Source organism: Rissa tridactyla, chromosome Z, assembly GCF_028500815.1.
Source record: "Rissa tridactyla isolate bRisTri1 chromosome Z, bRisTri1.patW.cur.20221130, whole genome shotgun sequence".
Taxonomy (NCBI): domain Eukaryota; kingdom Metazoa; phylum Chordata; class Aves; order Charadriiformes; family Laridae; genus Rissa; species Rissa tridactyla.
Window position 1 is genome coordinate 50,087,240 of NC_071497.1, and position 27,629 is coordinate 50,114,868.

General features: G+C 39.7%; 1 protein-coding gene across 4 annotated transcripts in view; it reads left to right on the forward strand.

Moving 5' to 3' along the window:
* The first annotated feature begins 1,345 nt into the window (after positions 1 to 1,345).
* Positions 1,346 to 27,629, forward strand: part of SLC24A2 (solute carrier family 24 member 2) — a 113,044-nt gene continuing 86,760 nt past the window's right edge. For 2 of the 4 annotated variants that reach the window (XM_054185403.1, XM_054185407.1), the window contains exons 1-2: positions 1,572 to 1,710; positions 3,350 to 4,428. In XM_054185403.1, the coding sequence (XP_054041378.1) occupies positions 3,493 to 4,428 (936 nt within the window). In that variant the 5' untranslated portion in view covers positions 1,572 to 1,710; positions 3,350 to 3,492. Of the gene's footprint in view, positions 1,477 to 1,571; positions 1,735 to 3,349; positions 4,429 to 27,629 lie in introns of those variants that run through there. The other 2 variants (XM_054185404.1, XM_054185406.1) reach the window with 2 other exon arrangements.

A 27,629-nucleotide genomic window follows, 5' to 3' on the forward strand; every position in this document is an offset into this window, starting at 1 on the left:
ATAACTCCTTCGAAGAACTTATGAGTTTCCAATCAAGGCTCAGGCAACCCAAACGTCCCAGGTGCTGCAAACTGCCAGTGTGGAGACGCAAATAGACTGTGCACCCCAGGCCTACCCAGACAATCCTTATTCTTCATGGGATATCCTAATAATAACTTTGAAGGTAATTACAAAGTCCAAGTTTTATCATGTAATAAAACCTCTTACATTTTTGTATTCTTCATGAAGCACTGAGTAACAGTTATTTTCCATTTGCCACATGATGAAATCAGCATTCAAAATGAAGAAGGTACAAGTTTTAAAAATCAAAGTTATTGTTCAGCCCAAAAAGACTGAGGGTTCACCATTTACAGCAAACTTTTTCAGAATGTGAAAAGGGTGTCACTGGAAGCAGAGAAGCACTAGCGAGCTGTTCACCAAACTCTTCCCAGGTCTCAACCGCTGCCCCATCCAACCTGCCTGGATCTTGCCTGGGCTTTGCCTTTTTCAAGGATTTCCACATGCAGGTTGTTCCCAGCTGCCCTGACCCAATGAGGGTCTTCCTGGGGTGTTGGCCCACCTACACGAGATGACTTCACCAGTTTATCCACGGATTGCCATGTGGGTTTTTCTAACCATGGCATAGAGTAGGAGTGCAAGTGGCATTTCAAAAGAGCAGCACCTGTATACTGCAGCGGATCTACGGCACGTAGCATCAGGAATTAGCTGTGACAGAGCTGCCTTGTAACCGTTCTATTGTATTTGAATCTTAACGCAGTTACTTAATGAAGCCCAATTTATTGGGGAAATACCTATGTTATCAAAATAGAAACGGACAGTTCTGGCTATGAACTTCCCCTGTTTTCTAGGGTGTTCAATGGATCTTTATTGCTCTCTGTGACAACTTTGAAATGTAGTTTGAAGAAATTTCTGTTCATGTGTAAATTGGTGATGATTTATCCCCTCTACAGCAGACATGTTGCCTTCCTTAAAATCAAAACCAAAATGCAACGTCCCTTTCTTTCATTGCCTGATTTCCCTTCAGAAAACATTTGGAATAAAGGCTATTTTGATCAGAAGACCTCTCCTTATAAAAATTATTATCTTTGCGAGAGTTTTATCTCAACTAATCTGCACCAGGTAACGCAAGATAAAGGGGAAAAGAAAAAAAAAAAAAAAACAAAACAAAAAACCAATAATCCTCACCCCTACCTTGCTTTGCCACGAACCACACTATCGATGCGGCGCCGGCGGGAGCGCGGCGCGGGGGGGGGATGCTGCGGTGGGCAGCGACACCCCCGGCGGCGGCGGGCGGGGGCGGGCCGGCGCCTGCCCCGCCTGCGCGGGGCGGTGCGGGGCGGTGCGGTGCGGATCCCGCGGCCGCTGCAGACGGCGCGGCGAGGCGAGGGCTGGTGGCGGTGGTCACTCGTGCCCGTGGCCCTTCCCCTGCCCCTGGCGAGCGCCCGCGGGCCGGCGCGCAGCACAGCGCGCCTGCGGGTGAGCCTCGCCCGTTCGCGCGGGTGGGGAGGGGTTGGGTGGGCTGCGGCGGTGCGGGGTGTCCCCTCCCCAAGTGCCCGCCCCCATGGGTGGTACCCGGCTGCGGAGGGTGCCCTGATGCCCCGAGCCGTCCGGTCAGCCAGTGTCTGCGCGGCTTTCCGCGGTGGGGGCTGGCGGATTCTGCGGGTCTGGACCCGCTCCCCTTTCGGAGAGGAGAAACGAAAACCCCTAAAAGTTTGTGCGATGCGGAGGGGCGCGGTGCGAAGTTGGGCTGAGTTGGGCTGCGCGGCATGCCGGCGGGGGGACGGGCAGCATGGGGCCGCGCTGCGCTGGGGGGGGGACGGACGGGGTCGGTGTCCGGAGGGGTCTGTCTGGGCGCTGCTGTCGGAGTTTCTGGGCAGGGGACAGCCCGGGCTCTTTTCCCACTGCCGTGAGTTATACGCGGTGTGGGGCGGTGGTCCCAGCCGCCCCCATACCGCGCACGGCAGCGGTGTGTCCTTACGGCAGCCTGGTGAGCCGTAACTCTCCGGCGGAAAATGAAATATCTCCGCTGTCTTGCGGATGGAGTATGTCTCTATGACATCTTCTCAGGATGGAAGCTGCTCGTAAAAATGAGGAGGCACCGCACGTGACTTAATAACTTTTATGTAAATAGATTCATGTAATAGTTGTAATTCTGTATTTGAGAATACAGAATCAATATTCTACTGATTAACAGATTATTTAGTGTTCAGCTGTTACTACAAACGGCTTGAATAAGTAGTGTTAACAAAGTGTTTCTTGGCTGTAATAATAAGTACTAATCAGTTTTATTTAGAAACTGTTTTATGTTTTGTGTCATGTAAAATGCAACTTAATATGCCAAATGCATACATAACTAATTTCTACATTACATATATTCTTCAAATTCAGTAACCAAAGAGCCTCTTGTTATATAGTGTTGGGTTGTGGTTTTTTTTCCTGTTTTAAAAATGCTGTTGGTCTAACACACTTAGCTTTGGCATACGTGAATAGTCTTTCTCATACAGTTTAATTTATTACTGCTTTGTTTGTTTCAGGATCAACTCTTGTGTAAATTTAAACTATTTTCTTAAGGATCTCTAAGAGGAGCACTTTTAAAAGATACTTACCACATAGATATTCTTAGTAACTTCCTATGTTTATGACTGAATGTGTAACATAAACCAAAACAAAACCAGAGGTGAAAGAAAATTTTTGTCTTAGCTAGTCTAAATGACTGTCCTAGGTCTTACCAGAAGCAAGCTGAGTTTTCTGTATAAACTTGAGTCGATTTTGCAGGGGAATTACAGAAACTATGGATGTGTTAGATCTTCGTTTCAGTCCTGTTCCAGTGGCGTAGTGTTTTACCTACTGTTGCTCTATGCATGCGTAACATTTCAATTAATACCACCTCAGCTGCCTAAAGGTCTGATGAGATGTTTGTTAGCACTTTGATTGCTTTTTCATACATTATTGCCCTGCATTTGGGATCTGGATGTTGCGTGATCACGGTGAAAAGTAATCACAGAAGTTAATAATCTTTGGTATATCCATTAAAATAGTTGTTCCTTCATTTTTACGCAACATTTGGAGATCTTTTTTACCTTCCACTAGGATCTGTCGTCAGCAACTGAGGAGAGCAGTGGCTGAGAGGCATAAAATAATCTGAGTATTGATAGGCTGTTATGTGCAGAGTTGCTGCTGAAACAAACGTATCGTTGCTGTGTCTGATGGGATGTGACAGGGTTTTATGTTACAGTTGGTAATATTCTGCTTTAAATTCTAAATTTAACACAGTCTGTAAAAAGCTTTTTAGAAGCTTCTAATCACATGCTGTTTCGCTAGTATTAATAATACCTGTTTGTCCTTTTAGGACGAATGAAGAAAATACTTCCTATGAAGAGTACAAGTACTTGATTCGGGGAAAACTCTTAAAGCACTTCTAACTTCAGAGCTGTAGAAAAGTATGAAGGAGCAATCCATCTGACTCCCCAAGCATCTCACACAGAACACAAAATGGCTCTTCAGAAAAAAACTATTGCTGATGTCTTGGAGGAGTGGTGTTTGGAGGAACCACTGTTTGGTTGCCGACGGCACCATAATGTTAGGAAAAAACTGAGACTGATACGAATTATAGGGCTTCTTGTCAGTGTAGTGGCCATTAGTATTTTCTCTCTTTCAATTAGTGCCTTTTTCAAGATGGAACCACATAGCATGGCATTGGCCAGCAGCCTAGATAGCCAAAAGCTGGTGCATGGGCACCAAAGAACTCTGTTGGATTTCACAGAACAGAATGAAAACGGCACTCCAGACCCACACACTTCTATGAAATATGAAGCTGAGCATGACAATGCAACAGATGAACATGCCAAGGGAGAGTACCCCCGGGACCTTTTCTCTCTTGAGGAGAGAAGAAAGGGAGCAGTGATCCTCCACATAATTGGAATGATTTACATGTTCATAGCTTTAGCCATAGTCTGCGATGAGTTCTTTGTTCCTTCCTTGACTGTCATCACTGAAAAACTGAGCATATCTGATGATGTGGCAGGGGCAACCTTCATGGCTGCTGGTGGGTCAGCCCCAGAACTGTTCACTTCTTTAATAGGAGTGTTTATATCCCACAGCAACGTTGGCATTGGTACAATAGTGGGATCTGCCGTGTTCAATATCTTGTTTGTTATTGGAATGTGTGCTTTATTTTCTAGAGAGATCTTGAACCTTACTTGGTGGCCACTCTTTCGAGATGTGTCCTTTTACATCGTTGACTTGATCTTACTAATCATCTTTTTTCTGGATAACTTGATCATGTGGTGGGAAAGCTTAACACTCCTGACAGCATATTTTTGCTATGTGATTTTCATGAAGTTCAATGTTCAAGTAGAAGAATGGGTGAAGAAATTTTTAAACAGGAACAAGGTTGAGAAGGTAACGACTGCAGACGCTGAAGGAAAGGTTGGTCAATTTTTAATTAGCATATATATATAATGATGCCCTTGTAATTGCTGAGCCCTCCTATATCATAAGGATCCTAATATAGTACAGTAAGCAATATAAAAAAGTTCCTGGTTTTGCTAAAAGGTCTGTTTGTTTAATCAATCCAATAGGACTGAAAATATAAAACATGAGGCAGCCTTCTAGTAAATCAATAGCTTTTAACTGCAGAATGATCATAATCTTCCAGAAAGAAAAAAGGGGGGAAAAAAAAAAAAGCCAGCAAAAAGACATAAACCTTTACTCAGCATTTTAGCACATTGATGAGGTCTGAGATATAGCTACTATTTTTTCCCTAAGCTTTTGAATTGAGCAGTAACAATATCTGGGGAGGATCTTCTGACAAATTTGGCTTTTTAAAGACTTTTAATGCATTTTCTTTCTCAAAAAAGCAAGTCGCTCAGAACAGTATACGAAGGTATTTTCATCTACTGATTCTGATATACAATATTAACTTCCAGTTGTAATCAGTGGCAATGACAGGAAAAAAATCTCTGGGAAAAACAGTGACCACAATGGCAAAAGGCAGAGGTCCTCTGTTTAAGCAGGGTGATTTCCCAATCACGGTATTTGCAACTAAGCAAACTAATTTTTGGCATGATACCTGACCACAAGTAGAGACGGGAATTTATGCACAGAGTGCCCAGTGGGTCTTCATCAATTACTATCTCTTAAACAGCTCTCTTCTTAAAGCAGGTTATATTTAAGGGACTTACTTACAAAGCTGACGCCGTAAATACTTATGTGTGTAGCAGAATGTTAATTGGGTATTTAATACTGAAATGGAAATGTCTGGTTTTATATGACAATAGGGTTATTATTCATCAGATAAGGTTTTATTATCCAGTAATTACTCAGAGTATCAGGGAACTGTTCAGTGTTTTGTTTCTTTGATTTAACAGCCCTGTATGAGTGGCTCAGAAGAGACACAATCCACTGGTATAAGTGTACAGGCATATAAATAGGAGGACAGAGAGATGAAGCACGTATAACTATAGAGAGGGGCAACCTGCCTGTGACTCAGAGCAAACTGATGATTCTACCTATATCCCTAACTTTGAAGACAGATACTGGTATTTTAGCAGTACGGACAGGTGCTTTCAGTTTTAGGACAAGCCACAAAAAAGTCCACCAAAAATAAAACCAGGAAATTCTCAGGTTTTAATTTTTTTTTTTTTAAACGAGTTTAACACCTATACACTTACTTGTAGTTTTATATTTTCCTTTTTGTTCCATTGCTTTTCCAAAGTCAGCATGCTCTTCCTCATCTTTCTCAAAATGCATAATTGTGATTTTATAAGAAAATTAAAAGAAAGGCCAATGCCAACAAAGTATTTGCCCTAATGAATGAAGGGCTGCTTTAACTACTTTAGTTGGTTTCTAAATAATGTAGTATTTCACAGTGCATTGTAAGTACTTTCACAGTTTGTGATAAATGTGTGTAATGATAGGAAGAGACTATGGTATATGAAGCAACCATTTAATGCACCTTCACCTGTCCATAAACTGGATTTGAAGGAGATGTGAATCTGTAACTGGTCTTAAAAGAGTAAACAACATGAAAAGCAACTGCGTTGTGTTGTCCAGGCTATAGAGTGGGGTAGAGTAGCTATATACCATGGTTAAGTGCTTAATTACTTTCAACTGAATAGAAGAATAAATGATTTGCGAGCCACATTGAACATAATAAATGTTTAAAGTACTCTAGATGGACTTGATTTTGAAAAGATGCCTTTAGGAGCACTTATTTATTGTTTGATATATTGATTACTTTTTCTTAGAGTTTATTCATGTTATAGGTGGACAGAATTCATACAGGGAAGAAAGAATCAGAAAACAGACTACTTTTCCTAAAAACACAAGCTTTGCATCATATGTTTCATGAAGATATTTTTCATTAGTTAACATGAAGTTAATTAAAATGATAAAAATATGTATTCAGAAATCTTTGAAGGGTAAAGAGGGACGAGAGGTGCTCTAATTTTGTTGTAGTTTAGCTAATACGTATATTCTGCTTCCTGGGGAAAACAGCCTCTGAAGGTATCGGCCCACATATTTCTTCTGTGAGCCATGCTGTAAAGACAGATTTTTGAATGTTCAGCTAACACTTTGAAATTATAACTCATCATGAATTATTCTACTATTCAGTTGAACAGCATTTAGCAGGATGAATGAACTGATTTTCTGATAGCAAGGATGTCACAGATTACGTTCTTTGGAAAGAATCTCACTGAAGTTATGTCTTCATTTATTTACCATTATTAGAGAATTAGTTTTGTTGCTTTTTACATTTAACAAATAAAACCAGACCTGTGACATGTAGTCCCAAACCTGATAGAAATGCCTAGGATTTTCAGCTTGAAAGTTACTGCCTAAAGCAAAGGCTAAATGTTTTTATAGTCTGAGATCTGGTGCCTAGTAGCGAATGTGATGCATATTGGTGCTTATTTTGTAACCAGTGGGGATTGATGGTTTTGGCTTTTGGTGGCAAAGGATGCTTCATTTGTACAGTGTTAGCGGTTAGCCTAGATTGCTTCCAGTCATCAAGAGAGTATAAATCAAATTAGTATAACAAATGCAGAATTTGCCATCTCAGTTGTTTGTTGTAATGGAAACTTTTTCACTCTTTTTTTTTTCCCCATTAAGGCAGGGAATTGCTAGGCAGCTCTCTGTGATTGGTCAGTTAGGGTACCTTGAAAGAACTTTATTTCAGGAGCGTATAGAAAATTCTCTTCTCTCCTCTAAGCAACACTCCCTCTGCCTGTCTGGTTTTGATTCTACTGTCGCCAAACTGGCAAGTGTTCCGTTAAAAAAACGTGCCTGCCATATTTATCTTTAAGACTTTGTGTTGTAATCTGAAAGCAGCTCAACAAAGTTGAGAGGTCTAAATAAGGCATCATAAAGCTGGATAGTTGAAGGGTTAGGTGGCTTATTAGCAAACAAGTGTCAAAGAGTAAAAATCTGATCAGATGAAAAATGTCTTGAGATACTAAAACATAAGTTAATGTTAATTTCAGTATTTTTATTATCAGTGATCTTGAAATGTTGTGAAGTTTTACATTCTCAAGAAGGAGAGATTTCCAATGAGAAAAAGGTCTTAGATACGAAAGCTTTTTCTGCTTAGCTGTCATTTGTTCTAGATGTATTTATTGGGTTTCTAGAATACATATGTGTGTCTAGATATCTCTTAGATTCCTTTCTCTCTTCCCCATTTTTAAGAATTAAAGCACTCTTTTGTACTAGAAAACTGTGAATATTCAAACTTAACTACTTTTTCTGATGTAATGTTCTTTAGTGAGCCAGTTACTTGTACAAATGTGAATGCAGACAGAGTAATCAATATGAATTTCTTTGTGCTCACAAGCTTTCAAACAAATACAGTCTAGGTTCTTAAAGGGCACAGGTTGAGAAAATCTAGTAACTTGAATTTTGGCAACAATTTGGTGACACGGATGAGAACAGACTACAAGCCTTTTGCATTTAGGGTTCATGGGGTGCACTGGCAAGGTTCTGTTTGAACTGTGGATAGTCTTGTGCCCTGTCTCACCCTCAAGGAAGGCTGATGGCAGTCACATGTTGCTGAACTCCAGAGATCCCTGTGACAAGGATGGAAAAAAGGAGGAAAGCTGAAAAAGCAAGACGTCATGAAAAGACAGAACAAAACCCAGATGGCTAAGTTCTACAATGTAGGGTGGCATATGGCATATGCAGACTAAGATGGGTCCCTGACAAGTGACACCAAGCCCTGTGGGCTGCCCTGAATGGGGCCTACAGTAGGTAGTGTGATCCCACCACCAGATACCTCCAAAAGCCCCTTCCAGCCTAACTTATTCTGTGGCGTGATTGTTAGGTTTTATGTTGTTATCCTGCAAAGAACAGATAATTTATTTTTTTTAGGATGAGGGAGGAAACTTTGATATTGATTTCTACAGCTTCCTCAGTTGACTGAAGATATTTAAAAACAGAAGCTTGAAATTGAATATAACGGACAGGAAGAGGAAAACGGAAAAAGCTGATGTACAAAGTTCTTAAAAATAAGACTTTAATAATCTTCTGCTAAGACTTCAGTCTCTTTTTCATAGTCTGTACTAGTGAAGGCATGTTGAATTTATTAGATCATGGTGAAACATTGTGTGAAATTGCATTTCAGTTTTTAAGTACTTTTTTTTCTTTCATGTATCGTGGAGATCATTGCAGAAATACTTGAATCTGATCGCTCAGTAAATAACTCAAAACAGTTCTGTTTAGCAACTAGGAGAACAGAATGTGGGTGGCACGGGGATATTGTGCAATGACATCTGTTTCACTGACAGTACCATTTTAGATAAATAGCTTATGGTATATACAAGACAGTTACAGTTTTTCTACATTTACAGAGAACTGCATTTGGAAAATGAGCTATTTTTACCAACAAGACATAGTTTGACATTATTTTATTGCCAATTTTGTTGTCTTAAGAAACCTGAATAGCTTGTGTGTGATATTTTAAGATCTATACTGATCTCAGATGTTGCCACATTGTATTTAATGGCAGTATTTGCATTCTAAAGGAAAGGTTGTTAACAGTATTTTTAGGTACTTCTCTACTTGGTGGCTATATTAACACTGCATACATACAGTCACTGGTATAATGTATGACCTAATATGTGTTTGTTTAAGAAAAAAAGCAAATTACCTGTATGTCCACAGGAAAAACTGGAATCTGCGTAAGGTCTGAGTTTGCAGTTGGTTTGAACTCCTGAACAGTTCTTTTTGAGGACTTCTTAACGTTGAATCCACAGACCCAGTAACTGTAACTGTATCTATAGAATAGCCTTTCTTCTCTCATCACCAACAAAAGATATTTTAAAGTGATGTTTTGTAGTCCATACGGAGATCAGAGTCTTATTCTACAGACATTTCACTGTTGTTCTACTTGTGCAAGCATGCGTGTGAATATAGAGTTAAGAGTATCTGGGTCTCGCATGCCAACGTATGCAAGGTGGCTGCATTGCTTTAAGTACATGTTTGGAACATGAGCATCATCACTGTCCTTGTACCATGCACTGTTTTGATAAAAGCCTGGTTTTGTGTTATGTTTTATCTGCTTTTATTATCTCAAAAACTTTCAAGTTATTTCTGTGTTAACTTAATGCTACTCCAGTAGCAGTAACTGTTAGTTAATTTGCCTTGAGTATTTAGCATTGTTGATTCAATTTGGGGGTATTACTGACAACCCGAAGTCTGATACTTTATATATGCAACCATTAGTACAGTGAAATGGATACTATTCTCAGTTTATTTTAGCACCTGTCGGTAATTTATTGACTACAAAGCAATGATTACAGTGGTTTTCACCACTGGAGTCTCTTGGTCTTCTATGTATGTACCCTGGTAATGAGCAGAAAGTGGCAGCATGGAAATGCAGTATAGATTAAATGCTCTTAAATCATGACCATCCACTAAGATTTATTAGGCAGCCGTTGCTAATTGTGCCAGGAAAAGGAAGGCTAAAACTGTGCCACCTTTAATTAACAGCAAGGGGACAACATATCCATCAATATATTTAAAAATAAAAAGCATATGTAATTAAAAATAAGTCAGATGATACTAGTTAGAGGCTGCACAGAACCAGCTGTGTTGGCAAATGTTCACCATTCTGTATTTCAGAACTCTAGACATGATTAAATTCATTGTGGTAGAAGCTGCGCAGAGAGGAATATGCAGTCCCAAAATCCAGAGACTTTATAAATGTTTTTCCTTCTGTCATCTCAGTCTTGGGTACTTTGATCCAGATCCTCAACACGATGTGGGAGCTACAGGAGACTGGAAGTGGAATTTCAGTCCCCAAATCAGTATACCAGACCTCAGAATACTTGCCTGCATGGTGGTCCTTAAACTCTGAAGGAGCTTCACTTCTAGACATGGAAGATCTTCAGGTGCCATAGTTTTGCTTCCAGACTTGCTCAGAAATGCCAGACCCAGGTGGAGCAGCATGGTACTGCTTTTCCAGCTAACCCATATTCCTCTACTTTTTTGCCCAAGCTAGTTCCCCAAGTTTACCTCCCAGATTAATACTTAACAAAATCCAGTGGCTTTTACAAGCTTTCCAGATTCTGATGGTGAGAGTGCTCAACTTTTATGCAATTGTATACGCATCTCCCATGTTCACTGCTCATTTCATGTGGTGCCCCACTCATCATATAAAAGTTTTGGGTGGCAAGGCACAGCAGACTCCCCTACTTTTTCTGGCCTTGTTTTAAAAGGCAATAGTGAGCCCTCCACAGCATGTTTTTAAAGGGTGGCTGTAGGTACCTATCTTTTCTGAAGTGTGGGATGCGGGTGGTAGAAGCTGCCCTGGGCAGTGCTTGTTGCCGTTTGAGGGTGCCGCGGTACCGTGGTGTTTTGGGCACCGCTGGCTTTAGGGTGGCCTTGGCCTTTCTAGGTGGTGACACTCCGTAGGCAGACAGCACTACACCGCCAGGGCCACATGTCAAAACATCCAGTTTGATGAAAGGCCTTCTGTCCTGTTAACTATCTGGGGTTTCGTTGGCTTTATTAGCAGGACCCAGTTTTTCATTGCCAACTGTAGAGGTGAGAAAACAGTCCCTTTTGGGTCCTTTTTCCTTCTGAAATTGTTTCCAAGAATTCAGGCATTTTGCTTTTGTAACTGTAGAATGAGATTATAACCAATTTGAATTTGTTACTGCATAATGGATAGTATGCTCATACTGAAGAAAATCCTTTAACAAAAGTGATGTAGAAGTCGAAAGTGTAATGGTTATGACAGTTCTTAAAAATAAGGTTTGTACCCACGCTTGCCTGGTATTTGTTGAAAGCCAGAGTTTTTAATCATAGAAATTAGAGACCTTCTGTGCAGAAAGCTTTTGAAAGGACTAAACCTAAAGTGGATGGTCTGGCTTCCTATTCTCTGTCACTTGTAGTTGGACATGTGTATGTTTTATAAAGGTGGTGTAAGGCAATGTGGAATTTAGATGTTTTTAAAATGCCTTTAACCCTTAGGCAGCAAAAACCATACAAAAACAATGACTGCTTTCAGGCAAACAGCTATCGATACAGTACCGGTATTTAAAATTTAAAATAGCTTCCCTTGGTCCTTTCAACCAAAATTCAAAATCTAATTTTAGTCAGCAAAGCAAAGAAATACGAAGACAAAGGAAGTCTGAAAGTTTGCACTTTAAAAGATGTACGTGGGATGAATGAGAAAAGTGTTTTATACATGAGGTATAGAACAGATGGGAAGATGTATTAGAGATGAGTGTAAGTAAACAGCTGTAATACCTGCAACAATTGATTAAGACTTTTCCTATTTAGCAACATTTTTTGCTGTTTATAAAATGAACTTTAATATAAAGAATGAGACTTCTTAATTTCTCCCCAGCCATCTACGATGTTTTGCGTAACCTGCAAACTGTGACTAGTGTGATGTTGCTAATTCTGTAGAATAAAGGATGGTATTTCCTTCCCCTTAACCTAGATTAGCAATATTCCATTGTATTTCAGCCAGCTCTTATTTAAACACCACTTTTTATTATTTATCACATTTTAATGGCTGGTTCCATTAATCTGTGCAGCAGTAAGTCTGCTATTAGCACAAACTGGAGTTTGGAATTCTTTCTTGGCGCTGCCAGATTTTTATAACCTAAAATGACAAGATAAAGGAAAAACAGATAATTGTAATTAATTTATTATGCACAGACCAGTTGTCATGCATCATAAAGTGAGGTACAGGTGGTTTAGAAAAAGAAAGGTGACTGATTTAGTGATTTTTAATCCAAAACCCCTCATTAAATACTTCTCTTGAGAATCACCATCTTCCTTTATCTGTATAAACCAAATATGTTGGTAATACTTAGCTGTGCATTTCAAAATTCTGGAAATCTGTGCTGTCAATGAGAACTCCTTATAGAATGCTCTTGACTCTGTATTGTTCTAACACAGACACAAATGTTTTAACTATTACTAATTTTCATACTAAAGTACTGAGAGGATAATCCGGTCTCCATCACACCAGGTGCTCAGCCAACTGTATGAAATCGCAGTTCCTCGCTTCAGTAGCTCATGGTGAAAAAATGCCATTCGGAGAGCCTGATAAGAAGAATATGATTAATCATGTTTATAATTTTATGTACATTGATATATGCCTACCCTTCTGTATCGTTAGCATACCATCAGTTTTATCCTCATCATCCGAGCTGTCGCTGGGTTGCTGGTTATTTATTACACATAGATGTCCAGGAGGTAATTTAAAGAAATAGTTTATTTCTCTATGTGATCCAGCAATAGATCTTTGCAAGTATCAGTCAATGATGCATCTAGTGGAAGGCAGCATCTTTTGTATAATAAGACCTAAGTCAAAATAGTAGCAGTGGTGCTCTATTTTGCTTTTTGGGAAAACAAGCAGATAAGATGGTTTGGGTTTAGTTTAGTTGTAAATAATGTGTGTGAAATTCTTGCAATTGTATTGTGAAGCGTGGGTCACTGTCACAGGCAAACTGAAAATCCTAAGTTAGAGCAGCCCTAGGGCATCCTTTTGGCAAACCAATTACATCTGACAGAAAATACATTGTAGTAAATCACCACATATTTTATTATTTTGCAGGCAATACCTGTAACTGAGGAAGTGCAGTTGCTACTTGATGTCGTTGGTGGTTTTTTGGCTTATGTGTGTTCCTATCTGAAAGGAGGAAATGAAAGAAAGGCAGTCTTGGAAAAACTGCCATTGCATTGCTAGCAGGGGAATTGAGCCTCGTGGCTTGGGAGGATGATGAGGGCTTTAAGTGTTAATCATGTACTTGTCCCTACAGCAGGTGGAGGGTTCAGAGCTCACATTGCCTCCAAAAGCAGCTTTATCTAGCGATGTAACTGCTGCTCTGCCTTACTCAACAGTGGCTCACTTTGGGTAGTTTTACTGTCCCTGTCAGATACAATTTCATCAGGGCAGTTCAAAGAATAGGTGCTGCTCAGTTATGGCATTTTGCACTATTCCATTACTATTCCTCTGTCCTCTGTATCGTTGAAGCTGTATTGATTTACACAAATAGCCATAAATAGCAATGATCTTGGATGACTTCTTTTCAGGTGAGTGTGTGAGAATAGGCTTAAAGGTGTACATGCAATGACATTAACACTGCTATGAAGTGCTACACTTAAGGGATTAATAGGTTGGTGCAAAATAATTTCTTGTTCGAGGAATAAAAAAGGTAGCAGGGAATTTTTACTGCATACTACACTGATAAATTAATCATAAATTTTCCTCGGGAATTAATCCTGCTTTATCACGTCTTAACTGCTTACTGCTGGGATTCTAGTCTAAAGTCAGGGTAATACCAGTGACATTTATTGCATAACCGGCTAGTGTAAACTTTTCACCTTCTCACATTGCTGTAAAACAGCTCTAGCGGATATAGAGCACTAAGGAAAAGGCATGTCCGCTGTCACAGCCTGTGTTTGGTGACCTTCAGGGCATCGTTTGAGGCCTGTCCAGTTATGTAGGCTTTTGACCAAGGGAGGACGCTGAACCTTGCAGGGTTTGTAACACTGGAGGATGAGCACCTTTTTGGAGATTAATCAGATGTTAATTTTGTTGCTTGATTTGTGGCGCAAGCTTTTATCAAATCACTAATTCAAGCTGCAGCAGGGTAGGTTTAGGCTGGACATTAGGAAAAAATTCTTCACAGAAAGAGTGGTTAGACATTGGAATAGGCTGCCCAGGGAGGTGGTGGAGTCACCATCCCTGGATGTGTTTAAGACTCATTTAGATGTGGTGTTAAGGGATATGGTGTAGGGGAGAACTTTGTAGAGTGGAGTTGATGGTTGGACTCGATGATCCCAAGGGTCTTTTCCAACCTAAATGATTCTATGATTCTGTGATTCTAATTAAATCCCTTTTATTTAATAATAATTAAAAATAAATTATTATTTACTATAAACAAGTTATCATTTAGCTAATATTTATGTCAATAATGTGTCTGAGTGGAAAAAATGCAGATTTTGGAACTCCAGAAATTGCTTTGTCCAGGAGTAGTTAGAAATTAAGCTACTTAAAAATTTTTTAAAGCAGTCATCTGCAGTAATTTGAAAGCATGATGCTGTCTAACAGCGATTTCTTGTTTCTGTGTAATTTTATTGCTATTTAGATGTTCCTGGTTTTCTGCTTTATTCTTAATATTCATTGCATTTATTTGCTACACTTTTGTTTTAATTTAGAATGTTTCTGGGTGGAGGCATATCCTGTTTGAAGGCTTCATCTTGGCTGGATTTTGAAATGTTGCAGTGATAGAAGTAATTATGAAATACTCTGCAAAGTTTGCATTGGTTATCGTTTCCTCTCTGTATTGAAAGACCATGAAAAACAATTAAGTTCTCCAATTCAGAATGAGTTTTTGACCCATATGTATCTCTGAAGCAAGCAGAGCAATGCGAATTTCTCTCTAGAAGTCACAGACAGAATACCTGAGTCTCGTCTCATTCAAAATCAATGGCAAAATTCCTCTAAATTTTAGTCAGAGGATGATCATTGACTAAATTTTGGAGGAGTATTGCCATTGTTTTTTGTGTTCAGCTTCTGAGATAAAATCTCTACTTGTTGCCACTCAGAATCCTACTCTACACATTATAATTAAATGATTTTTTAAACTCTTAATTGCCTCGTTCTTAGTCTGTACTGGAACCATTTACCATTTGTGTGTGTGCATACGCAAACCTGTGTATACCCTGCACGCATACATACATAATGATGAGTCTAAAAGGTGCCATGTAGGCCATATAAAAGGTCAATGAGATAACAGCGCAGATCCATAGGATGGTAGTTTGCATGCTTCCTACATCATTTCACCCGTCCTCTGCCTAGTAACCCATTTCCATCAGACTTACCCAAATATTTGAAATTTCTAGCAGCACATTTCTCATAGCTTTTTTCCAGATTAGCTGTTCAGAGAAATATGTCTGTGTTTTCTCCTTAAATTTGGACTTCTTCCAAGCAACAAATCACTCCTGCCTGAGGCTGAGGACATGACGTACTGAGCTATTGACATATTTTATTGTACCTTAATATATCATATTAGTAATTCCTGCTATCCTGTGCCTCTACAGGGATAGAAACAGGAGGTCTGCATCATTAGACAGAGATGATTTCTCGCTTTCCAGTGAGGTAATCAGGACTTGATTCTATCATGGGAATGGCCCAGGGCACTATTCCTTACTACATGACATTTTATACAGAGAAAAGGCCATTTCTTATTCAGAGGAAAGGCCAACAGCTGGAATTAACAGTAACTAAAATTTGTTACATAAGCAAGAAACTGTGCAGTAAGTTGGGACGTGAATTTAAAGTATTACTTTCTTCACTTGAAGTATCTACCCAGAAAGCATAAGTCTTCTTAAGCAAAGGAATAGAAAAGACGCCAGACCCGTTTCCTAATTATTTGCAGATATATTAGTAATTATTTCCAAATATCAATATTGAAAATATTCCAAATATCAATATTGAAAATCAGTATATTAGAATATATTAGTATTGAAATGACTTATTGAATTATTTGGATAACTTCCTTTGTCCATCGTTTGCTTGCAAGCAATTCCATAAGGGTATTTAGAATGTAATATATAGGATATATATTTAGCGTCCAAAAAACATGCAACCTCTTCTTTCATATTAAGGGCCATAGGAAATAACGGTTGGTTTATAATCTCTCACATGGATATGCATGAAGAAATACAAACTCTGATCTTAAAATAATAGCAGTAGGCTCAGTAACACGCATGGCCTGAATTGCAAACTCATGCCTTAGTTTTGGATTTAAGGGTTGAGATGTGGTTCTCTCTTTCAGTTAATCTTCTTAGAAACCCGTGGCTTTCAAGCCTTGTAGAACGTTGTCCAGTGTGCTGTAGGAAGGTTTATTTCTGCTTGCTTGATTGGATTACTGTGTGCAAGAAAAACAATGGTCAGCATATTAACGGCAAAATGGTCTTGAGGCAAGGCAGAATGTGTTGCATCTGGGAGAAAGGTGGTAGATACAGCAATGGTGAGGCTTGGTGGAAACTGGCAAACGCCTCAGATACCATATATGAGGCTCTTATTTAGTGGCATGCTATTTTTGAAGCATCTTGGTAAGCATAATCTCGTTAGCAGTCATTTTTGGCAGAGTTTTAAATGTTAGTAGATTTCCTGCTTAAGAATTCTTCCCATCAACAACATTATTGTCCTTCCTTGAAAATATGAGGAGAAACAGTAGGGGGAAAAAGTGGCACTGCACTTCAACAAACCTGTAGGTAGAGATTTTTATAATTCCAGGATTATTGTTAATTTTTTTTTGGTGACAGAAAGGACTACACTGAATATAAGGTAGGTTTGAAGTTGATGGCAAGTTTTGCTGTTGATTTTGATCAAAGTGAAATTAAACCCAAAAGTCAGGACATTGAGAATTACGATCGTGCGGCCTCTCTGGTCTCTCTGTGCCACTGTATAATTCCAAGCCTTTGAGCTGCTCTCCTACCATATTAAATCACCCCTAGCAAACAAACAATGCCATTTCTTTTGGTCTTGGAGCAAGGAAAACAGGCTTCATCAGCTTTCTGTGCCCTTGGGACTTCAACTGGAAAAGGGCACTCAGTTTTTCACAGCATGATCTGTTCTGTCCTGTGGGTAGTTTTTGGATTACTGATAAATCTCAAAGCAATTATTATACCGTGGGCCCACAATAGTCTTTTCTCAGACACCTCATCCCTAGAAACCACCGCTGCCTTTGTTGTTTTTAGAGGTCCATGTCTTTAAGGGGAATAGTAGGTATAGGTAAAGTCAGTTAATTACTTTCTGAAATGTAGGAAAAGCTACTGCTCTACAATTAGTTAATTATTACGCATACAGGCACATTTTTGTGAGCGATGCAGTGGAAGAGAATTCTTCTCGATAAATAACCTGGTCCTCCTATGGAAAAATAGTATGCAAAAATGAAAAGGCAGACTAACTAATTTTCAGATTTAGTTGATCTGCATTCAAAATTGTTCAAGACATAGACAATTGCGAAATCCAACTCTTGGCCTCAGGTTCATCTGGCTTAGCTGTGCTGCCAGACCTGTGAATATAATCTCCTCGGGTTACTTCTGTTATCAGTACAGAGAAGTGGGCATTTTTAAAGCATGACTTGGATCTTTGTTATAAGGATTAATCCTCTCCTGACCTGGAGTTGGGCAAAATTAATCTGGGCCATCACCTACAGCAATAGGCTAGTAAAATCTGAAAAGCTGTCTCTTGTGCTTTTATTGCAATAGCCTGAATACATATCATGGTGTTGCCTTTTCTAACACCTGAAATTGCATCAGGTTGTGGTGGGGGTGACAAACTGATGTCATTTTGCACAGGGTCACCTTCGAGATACAGGTGATTCAAAATGGCTCTCTTTCTCTGCCGGTAAGCAAAATGAGACGCTTATTTAGGTGTTAATCAAGTCTGTGAACATTTCATTTGCTCCCTTAGTATTCAGGTCAGTATGTAGATATCGCATGTGGTTCCAAAGAGGTGCATGTGGCAAATAACCTATTAAGTGATTCTTACTGTTTTTTACAGAAAAGTCACTTGCACTGCAGCCGCAGACTGTTAACATATATGATTCATAGCAGATTTTTTCTGCATTATCTTATTGCAAAAATGAGGTATAATTTTAGCTTTCAGAGAATTACAGTATTGGTTAAGTAAATAACCCATTATTTAATTAATTAATTAACTTTTCATTAGCCTTCAATGTGGATGACCGAACATTTAAAATGAATGAATTAAACTGTATATAACTTCTAAAATAACCAGAAAAACCTTGTTAGGTTTTTGCAACTCCAACTTCCAAAGGAAAAATGAGTGGTTGATCAAGAAAATTCAGATTACATTGTTCTTGCTCCATCTGCTTTTCACTGCCTTTGGAAGTTTGTTCTTCACAATTAAATGCTAATTGTTGTTTTCAAATATTTTACAATATAGTGAGGGAATAGAGCCTGCCATGAGGAAGCATATGCGCACACAGTTCCTTAACAAAAGGAAATCACGTTGCAGTCATCACTCATTCAGACTTGTTGGTTGAGTTTGGGCAAGTAATTTCTTTCACTGTGTCTCAGATCCCTCAGACTTGTAAAATCGTGTGCCTGCCTTATTCATTTGTAAATGAAAAACCCTGGATGTCCTTGGGTGTCACCTCATTAAAATAATCAGCGATACAACGTTGATGCGTAGCAACAAGACAGTGTCATTTCACTCATGAAATGTAGAGCATCGTCTGTTATTCCTATTGCAGTGTGTTCTGACCATTACCCTTTTTTTGACATCATCAACGAACAGTCAAAGTGGCAATTACGGTGTCGTCTTGTACCAGTATAAGGATAAAAGAATAAGGCATAAGGATAGAAAATTGGTAATGAGAAACAGGTACTTTTAAAAAGGCAAAATTCCTCCCATTAAGGGAGGAATCCCATTAAGGATTTGATGCCATACCTCATTCTTACGTGTGTGTTATTTGGTATTAACCTCAGATTTTCTACTGTACATACTGCTGTCCATTTGCCATGGAAAACATGAAACTTAACCATCTTCCCTTTGCTGGGCACCCTGCTGAGACATGAGTATGTTCTTCCTAAGTGCAGGAGATGGAGTGCAGAGGACCAGCCAATGCCAAGCCTCAGTCAGTGGTCCCTGACCTCTTCTAGGGCCAATTGTTCACTAAGCCTCTTGCAGCAAAGGGAGAATAAGGAAAACCAGCAGGTTTTGGGCAAGGAGTCGTGACTTACCTGTTTTCCTAATATCTTGACATTTCTGTTCTGATGTGTAAGGTTTGCCAGATGCTGTCAGGGGCTGAGATTGTTGTGTCACTGTTTGCTGAAGTGTAGGCCAAGAAACCCTTTCTGGCAGCCTGTGAAAGACCACATAGCAAACTGCTTCCTGATACCAAGAGCAGGAGAAGAATCGGCTCCAAACATCAGGAATTGTGCGTTGCAGTGAGCTGACCAGTTGCATGGGGCTGGCTTTCTGTTTGCAGTAGATGGGTATCACAATTGTTGATTTTAATGTGTTTTGGATAGATTCACTAGAAGAACTCCGTGTATTTGCAGCATACTCTGTGCAGAAAGTGATGACCATTAAGATGCTGCTTGGCAGCAAACATTGTGGAAAAAGAAGCAGGATTTTCTGACTATTCATGACATCGTGTACCTCGCTGACTTTTTGTATTGGAAGGGAGCTACATTGCCCAATATTAACCCACTTAGCAAGGAGAACTTTGCTGGAAATCTAGTTTTTCTAGGTTTGAGAAAAACAGAACTATTACCATAGGATGTGTGCTATGCTGCTTGTGTAAGAAGCTTACTTAAGTTCATGAAGCTACCTGGGATAAATATAAAGCCCAGTGTTGAGCAGAACTGCTCATTTCTGTGAGCAGAAATATATACAGAATTTTTTTTATGTTTATGAATTTTACTTTTGGTAAAATGCAGTACCGTTTCCTGTGAAAAAATCTGCTGCCTTATTCAGTGTACTTCCAAAATATGGTGCTACCATAGACAAAGTTGTATGTCCACTGGGTGAATTTATTCCTCATAAAATGCATAAAAGCTTAAAAAAGAAATGTAGGAGAAATGTTTTCCACATGGTTGAACTGTGTGGGGTGATGGCTGCTGGCAGCGCTCCCCTGGGCCTGTGGTGGCAGTTCTCTTGGTTTTGGTTAGTTCCACTTGGGTACTCTGTGTCCTGGCCAGCATGAACCCTCCAAACTGTAATTTAGGAGGATAAGTTTAACTGAGATCAGAAGGTAAGATAAGATGCAGTACTGACGAGTTAGGCTCCTTATCAGCAGAAACAGTTGTGTTTCTGATGTTTTCCAATCTTTCTTTAGCAAGGTTGCAGTCATCTCCAACGCAGCATGTATGCCAAAGATACACTTGTCGTGAAGTAAACTTCTTTTATTAATGCTGCTATCACATAAATCACAGTCAAGATATAGGAGTGACTGTGTTTTGTCAGCTCCAGTCAGCCATGTGTGTTTTGGGACTCTTTGTGACAGTTGGCCATTTCCATCACATACTGGAAAGCTCATGCCCTGATTTTTTTTACTCTTTCACCAGTTATGAGTTTGTTGGAGTATAAGATATAGTTGACAAAAAAAATATATATAATGGGATATGTAGATAGCAAAATAATAATTTTACTGAGTCTATTTCTTTGTCCTATGAGTCAGGAAAAAACTGATACGCAGTTTATGTAAGGTTTCAACAAAACCGTATCTGAACAAAGCTAAAAGAACCCTACAACCTTAAAGCATTAGCAAGTCTAAATTACTCTTTTAAATTACTCTTCTAACACTCTGTGGAATTAATCATGACTCGCATATCAGTGGATCACAAATTAGTAGCCACAGAAATGAGCAATGGTTTACTGTTATAAAATACATATATCGAGCTGCTCAGGCCATTTTAAGTGTTACGTCAATTAGGAGTCTTGAGGTTAATATTTCTGCTCATGTTGTTAAAAGAAGAGCTGAGGACAATCAAGAGAGAGGTTCAAATGTCAGCTCTCACTGTCATATATGCAGTGGTTTGCTGATAGGTGTGCAGATGCATTTTAATCGGGTCCAAGATGCAGCTTGGATACGCTGGCTCTCTGTCAGTGTAATTGAGAGAAGTACATATTTACAGTATGCCTAGGGCATTTAATCTCTGTATAATGACAGCAGAGGGTTTCTGCTTACCAAAGAGGAGAAATCAGCATAGCCAAATGTGTGTGCATTCCTGCTGTGATGTGTTCCCATTACAGATACATGCTAGTCCTCAAGCAGAGAGAGATGTAAATAACAGAAGAACAGTCCCTTTCCTTTTTTTATGTCTGTACTTAAATCTGTGAAAGAGCATCCAGTTCTCAGAGGGCATCTTCTCTGGAAGAATTTGTTAAGGTTGCAGAGATTAAAACAGAGATGCTACTCATCACACTTGCCCCCAAATAACTCTAGTGCTACAGTAACAGTACTACCAGTTCTTCCACAATTAAAACTTTTTGTGTGTATAAGAGACTGAAATCAGAAAGACAATGTGTGATAGTGCCATCTGGTGACCTTCTTTTGGATTGTGGAGTGAAAACATATGAGTCAACGTGAGACATTTCACTTAGAAACATAAAAAGCTTTTAAACTTAATTTTTTAGATGCAAATTTCCTCAAAGTTCACAGTTATAAAGATAGGATATTGTTTCAGCCCATTAGAGGTAGCTGAGGGTACGCTGTTTCAGCATGAGTATAAAATGCTGGAGGCTGTTTGTTTCTCTAGTGATGTTGACATTTGAAAAATAGAACAATTTTTACATATCCTGATAGGCATATGCAGCTTCTCGCATCAGCTGAGAACTGTGATTACCCAGACGGTTTGATGAGGAAGTCAGATTATTATTAAAACACTGTTTCTCCAGCAAGTGGGATGACACGTCCTCTAAAGGGCCAGCCTGCCTCTGGTTGATGAGGGCTCTTCCGTCACAGCATTCGTGGTGGGGCTTGACCTCCTGTGGGAGCAGCAGGTTGTCCGTACTGCTGCAAGCCACGGCACGCAGTCGCTTGCTTGATCCTTAGCTAATGGGGCTTAAGATCCTGTTCAACCTCTCAGCTGAAAAGAGCAACAATAAAATATAAATGCAGGCTCCTAGCTTTGCAGATTTGGAAATCTGCTTCTGTGTCCCGGCTGGGCCTACTCAGGGGAAAGACAAGAAACCAGATAACGTATTAACAGCAGTTGAGATAATGAAATGAGATAATGATCATCTTAAACATTTTTTTCTAGATCTGCTTCCCATTTTCTCCACCTAGTTGTCTGTGGGGTTGTTTGGGTGTTTTGGTTTTTGGGTTTTTTTTTTTTTTTTTGGGGGGGGGGGCAGGGGTGGAGATAAGGGGATGCGGTTGTTTTGGTTTGAGACCTAAGTAAGAAAAAACTAGTGCATGTACACTGTAGTTATAATAAAATATAGTATCAGATTTCCCTCCCAATAATTATAGTCACTTATTGTAAAAGGCAGCCTTCACCTGACTGTGCAGATAATTAGTTATCCAGACCTTCGGCCAGAAGGTAATAAATGCCGACACAGATCAGCCATCGTGTACATCATGTATAACAAATAAATTGATGTGAAGGCCAGGTGTATGTGGGGTGATTTTCAGTAAGTTATCAGAGTTGCAGATATAAACATAAATATACAAATAAATAAGTATTTTTAACAGGCAAAGTATACTCACAAATAGTATGATTTTAGTTTCTGGCAGTAGTAAAGAGAAATACTGCAAGGTGCACACCTGCAAAAGTGTTTTCCACTTCAGGACTTTAAATTCTGGAAGTCAGATGCCTATGTTATATTTTATGAGGTTGAAAGAAAAGACTATTATAATTTCAGGTTTTAGCTTTCTTTTTTTTTTCTTTTTTTTTTTACTGAAGGAACTTCATTGTATATGTTGTTCCTCTGAGCAGAAAATGTAAGCAAGCTTACTGAAATAAACAGCTTTCATTAAAGTACCTCTAATGAGGTTCTGCATTTAGAATGACATCAGGGTAGAGGCTGATGCTATCTCGGGAGATTGTCCAGTCCCACCCCGCCTCAGGCAGGCTCAGCTACCGCAGGTTGCTCAGGGCCATACCTGGTTGGATTTGGATATCTCCAAGGAGGGAGACTCCACACCGCCCCCGGCAAACCTGTTCCTCTGCTTGACCACCATCACAGTAAAAAAAAAAAGATTGTCTTCCAAAGGTTAAGAAGAAATGTCTTGTATTTCAGCCTGTGCCATTGCTTCCTGCCCTTTCCCTGGGCACCGCTGAGAAGGGTCTGGCCCCTTTATGCCCTCCTGTCAGGTATTTACGCACATACATAAGCGCTCCCTGAGCCTTCTCTCCTCCAGGCTGACCAACTCCAGCTGTCTCCACTTCTCCTCCTACAATGTGCTCTGGTCTGCAGAGTACCCTGAGCACCTGGGATGGTAAACGGGCAATTATTTTTCTTTCCTATGGTCAAATTCAGGAATTGAGCCTCTTTCCTGAGACTGAAAACTGACGGTATTTTAGGTCATTATTTTCATATCTGACTATTAATTTTCTGTGGGTTGTCTGAGATGGCCATTATTTTTATACAGACCTCCCCCCTCACATTTGTTTCATACATGAAATGAAAAGCAAGCAAGAAATTAAATTAAGCTGAGTCACTACACAGTCCCTGCATTAAGGTAGCTAATTGGGTATCAGGCAAAATTGTTGTAAGTAAGCCCAGAGTACAGTTTTTAGTCACTTTGCAGTAAGACTGGGCAATGTGTATTTATATGCTGTGTATTGTATTACAGATACTCGTGTCCCAGATCAGTGTTTTAGATTTTGCAGATTAAATACTTTCTGATGTATTTCAGCTTAAACAACTGTTCAGAAAGGGAAACCTTGCTCTGTGCAGCACTTGGTTTGACGGAATGATACGGAGAATTGCTTTAACAGTGGTCTCCTGGACGATCTGCTGCCTATTTAAGATACCTTACTTAAAACACGTAAAGAAAATGGGTGTATGGAGACGAGATAAAAGAACTCATTAACTGGTGTCCATGAAGAACATGATATAAGGCAAAGGAGAACAACCTGGTAGAGATGGAATGAGAACACGTGGGGAACGGGGCACTTTTTCCTTATGGGGCTAGAAAGTAAAAGGTGTTTGTTGAAAACATTTGAGATATGCCACTTTTTAATAGCACAAACCCATTCCTGCAGATCAGTTTCACTACCTTGCACGGGACGGCTCCATGGGTTCCTCTTACTGGAGAAACTAAGTAGTGCAGAGCTGCCAGAAAAGATTCAGTCCAGGAGAAAAAAAAGCAAGGTGTCCTAAAGCACCACTAATGCCAAGCCCTGGAGAGTTGGTGTACATTCTAGAAATCCTTTAATCTCTCTGATTTCTGTTGGTGCAGGAGCCTGGTATGAAGTATCCCTGACATTATGAAGAAACAAGGTTAACAGGGACAAAACCTACTTTTATTTTCTGTGATTATATCTAAAACCAGGCAGCCTAGTGTCATTGTTTCTGAAATTTTACTTTCTTAATTGTAGACTGAGTTTTTAAAGACTAGAGACACAAGGGGAAAGTTCTTGAGAAGTTTCAGTATCCATCACTTACCAGGGCAGGTGCGTCGTCCATCACAGTAGGAGCTTTGTGATCTGTCATCAGAAACAGGCAGCTATGCTCAGTCACCTGTTTTCTGGTAAGAAATTGCTTTTTGCAGTAGACACATGTAGTTTGGCTCTTGGGAGCAAGATAAAAGTGACGCACCTAAAATTTGCGTCTAAGTGTAAGAAAATTAATTATTCCAATGTGACATAAGGAAATACAGTTTTAATGGTAATAAACTATGAACCATGTGAAAAATATTTATACCAAATGCAAACAGTTACTTTTATTGTAGAATCATACCTTAGTACCTGGCCAGCTATAGGAGAAGATAGATGAAACAATGATGTGACTACGTTCCAGGATTACTTAGGCAATTGTTTTTCCCACTCTGAAGTCACATAGAGAAACATACCAATCTCTGAACTTTTGTTCAGGCACAACATAAATAAGATCAAAATGAGTTGTTTGACTGCTTTAGATTGCCATTATGAGCTGGCAACAGTAACTTGTCGCAGTGGAAACCAAATGCTTTCTCTGTGAGCCATCTCTGAAGTATTAACTAGGACTAACTGAATGAATCAGTTTACCATAGGAGTGACATCTCATCAAGAACTTGACTTCCAAGCAACTCTCAACAGCATTAAAATTCAGTTGTCTCCCCCATATTTTTCTGAAACTTCTAGTAACATAGCCTGTTTCTGAGCAACTGATTTTTTTTTCTCATGAAATGAAAATAAGTTTATTATCACCTTTATTTCACCAGCTGTTTCTTCCTCAACACATTTATCCTATATGCCTTACAGAATTTTGACATTTTTCCTCTTAGAACGAAAGAACCTTCCCTTATATTTGCCTCCAGTTACTGCAGCATTTTCAATTTGGAGGACGATAAAAATGCATAGGAGGTCACATCTGCTTGCTTACACTTACAGCAAGGTGAGATTTGTCTGGCATAAGACTCCTCTAGTATGGGTATTGTGATCTGGCTGTGTCTGTAGCCCATGAAGTAAAGTAAATGCATCTGAGACAAAAAAAAAAAAAAAAAATCCTGCATTGCACCCAGGAAATTCTTTTTTTCTCTATTATGTGAAGGGGAAAACTATAGAACTTGATCAGGGTAGACTGCTATATTTAGACAGATGCACCCCATCTCAGTCAGCTGAACAATGTTTTTTTTAAAATTCTTTACTCACTGGAAGGAATGAGGTTTCAGTCAATTTTAGGGATAATTTCAGACCAAATTTGATAGGTAAACATTTCTATTTAATTTTTTTTTGTTAGATTTGGTGGCTAAACTGAAATAATCAATTAACTAAACGGGGCTAGCGTCAGCTGCTTTATTCCCAGTTACTGGACTGTGTCTGACAGTCCCTAAACGTGAAGATCTTTTCAAAAGTGATAAATAGCTGACCGGGCATGTGAGACACGAGGTGAGGTGCAGTGGGGTGCTGCAGCCCACCTTTTTGAGGTCTGCTTTGTTCACTACCCCGGCAAGACTCATCACATACGGCAGCACAAACAGTCCTGTGAAGGGTGACCAAGGTTACTAATACGGGATTGACCACTGCCTGGGAGCCTTTAGCTAGCAGCCACAATGGGTAGGTAGGACATGGTTTTCTGCTTAATGCGTGGCAGGTATTAGGAGGGCATTGCCATGAAGCCTTAACTCAGACCGATTTGCAAGAAACTGGCGAATACCTTCAGTATCCAAATCAGATTCACAAGCACTTCAATTACCACCCCCTTCGTTCCCCAGCAGAAAGCACGTCACCACATCAGGAGGAGTAGAAAGGATTAAAATAATTCAGTTGTAATGAGTGACTGCCAAATGCACTGTAATTGGTCAAGAGGAGGGAGAAGGAGTAGAAAAATCAGCTGGCAGGCATTGTAGCATTGCCATTTTCCATCTACCATGCACCAATGATAGAAAAATGTCCTAAATCTTTATAAAAATAGAACTAGTTTACAGAAAAGTTAAACAGGATGAATGGCAGCTGTCAAGCAGAAGGTTTAATTGCAGTTTTTAATGAGTTGCTTAGGAATAGGCAGGAACAGGCAGTGGCTCCTGTGGGCTTGACTGAAATAGACGCACACCCCAGTTTACTTATTTGGTTTTTCTACTCATAGCTTTATGCCCATGTGCTAAACATAGAAGTATTTATAATAAATCCTCTTAAGATACACCAACGCTTAAACTTCCATAGGAATGACAGCACACTCTGTCACCACTAGGACATGGTGCAGAGGGCAGTGAAAGGTGTGGTTTGCTAGTATCTGTTGCACCAATATTCAGTGCTCCGTAGTGGTTTCAGTTATCTGCAGGAGCTGCTGTGGCATTGCCACGTTCTTCACATTCAGTAGTCAAGGGGTAATTTTAAAGCAGTAGTCTAGTTCAAATGCGGTGATTTAAATTTTTCTTGCACGGAGGTTTATCTGTGTAGGAGTCCTCACTGAATCGCAATTAACTCTGCACTTGGCATAAATTATGGCGGGACTAAGTAGGGCTGTGAGGGGTTGTTATTCAACAAGAGAGGCAGAAACGTATCTGTTCTACCACTCACTGTCATAATATGGACTGTGAAGCAAGAGCACTTTGTGACTAGGCATACTTGCTGTTTCTAAGACCAATCCCTTATACTGCGGTGGCTTGTACAGCCAAAGGCAGGTTGCTTCATGCTGACGGGCAGTGTTAAGTCATTCAGTTAAACTTGCTGGAAGCAGGCTTCTTGCTGTAGAAGCCTGCCCAAAGGCAATGTGCATCGGAGGATGCTTTGGCATTTTTTCTTTGTGTCTCACTGTGAGATAAAGGCAATGGATGGTGGTGATGGTGAGCTAAGAGTGTGTGATACCTGATTGAAAATGTTTTGGGAAAATTCATTCTTAGACGAGATCGCTGGGTCATGTCTTTATTTCTTCTCTCATGGAAGCACTCGAAATATCTGGGAAGAGCGTTCTTATAAATCCATCTGGCTATTTGATGGTTCTCTGGGTAGAAGATAATCTTTCTGTCCTCACA